Source organism: Micropterus dolomieu, linkage group LG21 (genome assembly GCF_021292245.1).
Source record: "Micropterus dolomieu isolate WLL.071019.BEF.003 ecotype Adirondacks linkage group LG21, ASM2129224v1, whole genome shotgun sequence".
NCBI lineage: Eukaryota > Metazoa > Chordata > Actinopteri > Centrarchiformes > Centrarchidae > Micropterus > Micropterus dolomieu.
In genome coordinates, this window is record NC_060170.1 from 34989316 (window position 1) to 34996402 (window position 7087).

A 7087-nucleotide genomic window follows, 5' to 3' on the forward strand; every position below is an offset into this window, starting at 1 on the left:
GGAGGGGGGGGGGGGGGGGGGAAGGGGGGGGGGGGGTCCAGCTCTAATGTTAACTGCTGGAAAGCGGATGAAGCTTTAACACAGTATGAACCCCCCCCTCTCTCCCCCCCCCCGGCCTGTTCAGGACAGTTTGTGGGTCTTTAAAGCGAAGTAAAAAGTGGTGCCTGGTTCTGGTCCCGGCTCGGTTTCCACCGTGTCCCCGTCCCGCAGCCCAACAGGTTGTCTGCTTCGGTGACACGTGTGGCCAAAAAACTTCTGCCGAGCTCCCCCCCTCTCCTCCTCCACCTCCCCTCTCCCCGGTCCCACCGCGCTCCCCTCCGGGTGACAGCTCCGCAAACTCCCCCTAAACTAACTCCCGGACCGTGCCAGGCCGGGTAAAGTGTCCGAACCCCGGCCACAGGTCCAACTCCGAACTGCTTTCCGAGCTAGTTAGCATGCTAGTGTGTGTTGACGGAGCGCATAAGTTAGGAGCAGCAGCAGCACAACACGGGCGAATTCGAATAAAAGTGCTTTGGCTCGATCTAAACGGCCCGGTTCGGCCCGGAACGGGTGTGTGCTGAGCCCCAGTGGAGTTGTTACCTGCCGGGCCCTCTGTAAAACCTCGGCTATGCCGTCTGACTTCAGCCCCGGCTGGTTCATCGAGGCCTGTCCCTGCACCAGCTCCGCCATCATAGCGCCACTAGCTAGCCGTTAGCCGTTAGCTGATAGCCGGATTAGCTCGGCGCTGCTAACTGAGCTGAAGCTGCCGTCAGAGAGCGCGGAGACAGCGGAGAGGTGTCACTCCGAGCAGAGCTGCACGAACCAGGAGGAAGTAGGCAGCGAGACATTTATGCCACAGGTGAAACTAGTTACCTGAGCTGTGAAGATACTCTGTTACAGGTAAAAGTACTGCATTTAAACTTGATCTCTGAAGGTGCCCACATTTATAGTACAGGTGAAACAGAGGTGGAGGAAGTACTACCAGACTGTAAACTACTCTGATACAAGCAAAAGTACTGCATTGAAAATGCCCCTGAAGTAAAAATGTTTAAGTATAATCAGGAAAATGTACATAAAGTATTAAAAGAACTCAAAGCAGAATGAAAAAGTCCCCTGTGCCTGTTGTGCTGTTATATCATTAGATTATTATTATTACTGATTCATGTAGCTGGTTGAAGTTGAACTATTTTGTATCAGACTGCAATAAATTATTATTTTCATTTTGGATTCGTCTACTGATTTTTTTTAATATATCTCATTTTCCTTATTCAATACTAAGAATGTTGATAAATGATAAGTGACTCCTTCACAATGTTTGTTCTGTCTGTCCAAACCTCAACGTGATTAAAAACACATTAAAATAATCCAAAACAGCAAATCTGGACCATGAAATGTTTTTACAGAGGCATGAAAAGAAAATACTCAAGTGAAGTACAAGTACTTATACTTTGTACTTAAATACAGTACTAGAGTGGCTATAGTTACTGTCCCCCACTGAAAGTTGTGTTAAATACGTCCACAGGTTAAAAATGATATTTTCTTCCCAGATAAACATTTTTATGATCTTTTTTTCCTTTAAGATAAACTTTATTTGTCGGCCGTACCTAAAGTGGAAACATGCTGTAAACAGAGGTCGTTAAAAATGTTTGGTACTGATTTAAATAGAACCGCACCTGAAAACAGGGGTTTCTGTTTTTACCCGTCACTGCAGTCGTACAGATGAAACAGACTCTGCGTGTATTCAGTCTGATGTTACCTGAGAGTCTAACTTCCTGTTGTTAATGTCAGGTTCAGTGTGTTTTGTTTTTTGACTACAGAGTGGTTCGTCTGTTAATAGAGGATCTCTGCTCACTGCTCAGCTGTTGGAAACTCGCGCTGCTGTTTCCGCTTCCGCGTTCAGTCACGTGTTCCAGCCAGCTCCACAGGTGGAGAGAGAGCGAGTGAACTTTCAGAAGAAGAAGAACAAGTTTGACTCAGCTGATGTCAGGCAGAAACTCAGTGACCTCTGACCTCTGAGTCTGCGTTTGGCTGGAAAGCTGCAGAAGAAGGCAGCTCACGATTATAACAACAACAACAACAATATAATTATATAATTTTAATTTATATATTTAAATATTTCTAAATTTTAATTTATATTAACTTTATTATTGACTTTAACGATGAATCCTGAGGGGAAATTCCTTGTTACAGTTGCACTTTTTATATGGAGGTATTAAGTATTAGAAATAATAACCAGAGAAAGTAGAACATATAATAAAATATAAGGGAGAGCCGGTAACACTTTTTGCTTCTGTAACTCGCTGAATTTTGTAGCTACAGTTCTCACGTTTGTTCACTCCAAGAATTTCACTGACCTCGTGAGTGGATGTTAAATGCGTTGTGTTCCTCTGTTACGACCTGCGCCAGGATCTCTGTTACAAGTAAAAGTATCGGTAGGTAGGTTGTAACAATAAGACAAAAGGAGCAAAATTAGATGCCCCACCGTACGATATGCTTCAGGCAGAGAAATAAAAGAAGAATGTTTCTCTCTCTCTGTAACAGACTGAGTCTGATGAAAGTACTTAACAGTTTATACTTAATAAATACTACAGTGGACTGAATCAAAGAACATCTCTGTGCATCCTGAGGTCTAACAAAGAAAGCTGTGTGTCACAGTCAGTGCAGGAAGTGGGCCGGTGTTCTGACCAGATATGCTGCCCTATCGAAAAATGCTACCTTTTGCATTTCGAATCCCATAAACTCTCACAGTATAAGAACGTCTTTGATTATATTATAACATCAATTCTGATATCCCCTATCATAGAACGCTCCCACTGCAGAGTCATTTTATACTGCTCTCCCTGTGTGCTGTAGGGACCTTATCATGCCATCTTAAGTTCAGATATCAGGGGCAGCGTATTCTCATAGACTCAAGACTATTTTCTTTTTGATATTGCTGACGATCAGCCGCCATCTTGACGGCACTCCCAACAGCAAGGTTGCACAGATTTATGGGCGTGGAAACAAATCACGGGAGACCATCAAACGGACTGCAAAGGGCCCTCTGTAAAATATGAAAATCAAGACAGTCCTTAGCTGTATGAATAACACTTTTTAAAGAAGTGTTCCAGCACGCTGCTGTTTAGCTCGCTGTATTAGCAGAGCGGTCTGAAATCAGAAAGGAAAAAACGCATGTTGCCTGAGAAACGACATTTCAATCCTTTCAGAGACTGAACAGAAAACAGTCTCGGTCAAAAACTTTCTAACCTCAAAATCAGTTTTTCCCTCTATATTCTGCCCGTAACTGTTTCCAGACGTGACAAGAAGCTGCTCGGGAAGCAAGCAGGTAAATACTGAAACGATCACATGACTCCTGTCTTATCGCTAACTGGTGTTGTTACAGCCGGTCTCCCCTACAAATCTAAAGTATTTTACAGTGTTAACAGAAATATAATGCTGAATAGTAGTAGTGGATTAAATAGTGTTAGTAATGATTACTAGTTAATGATCAATCAGCTGATCACTGCAGCTCTGTACAGAGAAGTGACACAGAACGACTGACTGGAGACTTTAATATTATAAATGTTTTTTATTTCCCTATGACAGTAACTATGTACTGCACTGGAGTACAATTCTGAGGTATCGGTACTTGAGTATTTTCTGCTTCTGCTCCATCTCAGAGGGAGATGTTGTACTTTTTACTTCAGTACATTAATCTGACAGCTTCAGATTTTTACACAAGTTTATAAAATATGATGCTCTGTTCTAAATTAAACTCCAACAGCGGACAGGATCATTAGACTGACTTACGTTTTTCATGTAAAAACATTTCACGGTTTCACAAATATTCAGATTTTAATTACTTTAATTTATTTGTAATACTGTGAAGGCGTCGCTTTGGACTCACTCTGACGGCATTTCTCACTATTTTTTAAACTAGATTAATGGTAAAAATGATCATCAGCTGCAGTCAGATACTTAACAGTTAAAATGAGCTCAACAACCACAGCAGTAAAAGTTTTACATGAATACATGAGGAATAATAATAATCTAATATTTAATAGTTTTACAGTCACAGGACAGTCAGTACTTTCACTTTTAATACATTAAATACATTTTCCTTTGTATAAACCTTCCTACTTTTACTTTAGTAACATTTTCAATGCAGTACTTTTACTTTTAACAGAGTATTTTACCAGTGAGGTATTAGTACTTTTACTTAAATAAAGGATCTGAGCACTACTATCTACTATTATCTTGTTTTTTTGTTATCTTGTTTTTTTGTATTATTCTTTACACTTGTTAAAGCACTTGAAAAGTGCTCTACAAATAAGGATTATTATTATTATTATTACTGTTGATTGGTCCTCCAGTGATCTGATGTTTCTTCTGTTGATGCTATAAAATGTGTGTTGTTGTCAATTAAATTAAAGAACCACAAACGATACACAGAGTGAACCTTTGTGGCCCCTGAGGGTCCGGGGCCCCTGCTTTGCCCAGGTGGTAATCTACCCCTGACGGGAAGCTCACAGTTCGAGTTACGGGTCAGTATGGATCGTTCCAACATCAGTGACTGGGCAGGATTGATTTTCTGTGATTGATTAGCGACAACAACAACAGCGAGAACCAGAGGAGTTCGGGAACAGAGTTCCGGAACAGAGCTCGGGAACAGAGTTCGGGAACAGAGCTCGGGAACAGAGCTCGGGAACAGAGTTCGGGAACAGAGCTCGGGAACAGAGTTCGGGAACAGAGCTCGGGAACAGAGTTCGGGAACAAAGCTCGGGAACAGAGTTCGGGAACAGAGTTCGGGAACAGAGCTCGGGAACAGAGCTCGGGAACAGAGTTCGGGAACAGAGCTCGGGAACAGAGCTCGGGAACAGAGCTCGGGAACAGAGTTCGGGAACAGAGCTCGGGAACAGAGTTCCGGAACAGAGCTCGGGAACAGAGTTCGGGAACAGAGCTCGGGAACAGAGCTCGGGAACAGAGTTCGGGAACAGAGTTCGGGAACAGAGTTCGGGAACAGAGTTCCGGAACAGAGTTCCGGAACAGAGTTCCGGAACAGAGTTCGGGAACAGAGCTCGGGAACAGAGTTCGGGAACAGAGCTCGGGAACAGAGTTCAGACAGAATTGGAAAGTTTCCACTTGAGTAGTCGATCAAGTTTCAACGTACAGTTAAAGAGAGAACCAGATATAATCCCCGTGTGATCGACAGCCAGGCAGAAAATAAAGCTTGCACTTTAACACGGAGGATCGGTGATGACCTGCAGTGACCCCGTGACCCCTGATGACATCAGATGACCTGTCAGACAACTCACACACCTGGCAGGTGGTGTCAGGTGCTCAGGTAGGTCACCTGATGGAGCTGCTGAAACTGAAAGCCGTTTGTCTTTATAAAAAGATCTCACTGAGTTATTTATTTACACACACACACATATATATATATATATATATATGCATAAACATTTACATATATTAGACAAAGCTTCCTCTGACCTGCCGTAGGTGACGTCGGCTTCAGTCCCTCAGACTCCGCCTTCTGAAGCCGCCATTTTGAACCAGACACAGACTGATCAACACAAGATCACAGCTGATCAGCTGTTCAGGTCTGAGCTTGAGATAAGCTGTGGTCTGGTTTCTGATGCACACTCCTGGAGACTGATTTGTTTCTTCAAAGATGTCCGTCTTCATCAGCTGCGAGCCGCAGACAGGAAGTCAGACAGGAAGTCAGACAGGAAGTGTTGTTTGTTGTTGTTGCACATGAGCAAGAAGATAATAGGAAAATCAGCAGACGCCTTGTGAAACAAAAACAAGTCTGTCCGCGTGAAGTCGACCAGTGTAACCGCAGGCGGAGGGGAAGTGGTTTCACCGGGCCTACAGCAGCATGTGACCCCCCCACACACACAGAGTGCAGGCCTACAACATGTCCTCCTCGTTTATCACCTCTGCAGCAGCTGCAACACAAAACATTTAAAAAGGTTAAAACACACATTTCTTCACAAATAGAATATGGTGGAAGAGTTCAGCTTCAGAACCAGACTGACAGATTAAAGGCTGATCAGAGCTCTGCTCAGGTCGACGTTTCTGTTTTAGAAGTTCTTCATTCTAAAAATTATTTAGTCTTCAGATGCTGCAGTTTTGATTTCCATGAGCTGTAAGCCGAAAAGATTAAACCAACAACAATAAAAAGACTTGAAATATTTTACTTCCCGTGTAAAGAATCTAGAATAAGTTTAACTTTTTGAATTAAATTACCAAAGGAAATAAACTTTCCCACGATGTTGTAATGTTTCTGAGATGCACCTGGATGTGCTGCCAACAATGTGAATAGGTGCCATAAACACAATCGCAAAAGATGCCTGAAACGCGAATATGAAGAAGAAAACCAATGTTGTGTCGGGATGGGCACCGAAACGCAGAAATAGACGCGGCGGCCAGCCGAGAGAGAGGCCGCGGTCACACGGGGAAGTGAAGCTAACTGGACGTGATGGCAGCTGCACTCTGGAAGGACACGCAGAGTAAAAAGCCAATCCCTGATCAATACACCCGTTCAACAAGGTCAGACATGTAGAAATATGTGTCGTACAGAAGCACGGCGTGCTAGCTCGGCTAATAGCGGGTCATTACAGACGAGCCAAAGTGAAAGCCGTCTGAGCGTTCAGCTTCGTTTGTTACGCGCGTTAACTCTTAGCAAATCAGCCCTCCTCCCTCGACCAGGTGACGTTTTCACTGGGGACGCTGGGGACATGTCCTCATCACTTTCTGAAAGCATTTGTTCAAAATGTTCTGAAAAATAGCGACAAGAAAAGTTAATGAGAAAGGTTTATTTGCACAGTAAGAAAACATGCAGTGCAATTTAAATACAGAAGAAACAAATGTGCCTTTTCCCCAAAAATATAAATTAAAAAACAAGCTGCGTTCTATCCTGCTGTTGTTTTAGATTTTGCCACCTGAATTAAGTGTTTAATGCTATTTAATGCTAAAATGTAGCGAGCTAAGCTACTAGCTACTCTACATACCCCCCCAGTGAAATGTAGCAAGCTAAGCTACAGCAACGTGGCAAAAGTAGCCTAGTTACATCTAAACTACTTTTAATTTGTTAATATTTCATAGTTTTATATATATATATATA

General features: G+C 43.0%; 1 protein-coding gene across 6 annotated transcripts in view; it reads right to left on the reverse strand.

Moving 5' to 3' along the window:
• LOC123960188 (far upstream element-binding protein 3-like) overlaps window positions 1-800 on the reverse strand; it is a gene marked incomplete at its 3' end in the record, with an annotated part of 14398 nt that extends 13598 nt beyond the window's left edge. For 5 of the 6 annotated variants that reach the window (XM_046034810.1, XM_046034808.1, XM_046034812.1 and 2 more), the window contains 1 exon segment: window positions 580-800. In XM_046034810.1, coding sequence (XP_045890766.1) covers window positions 580-672 — 93 coding nt within the window. 6 annotated transcript variants of the gene reach the window in all.
• Window positions 801-7087: the final 6287 nt, after the last annotated feature.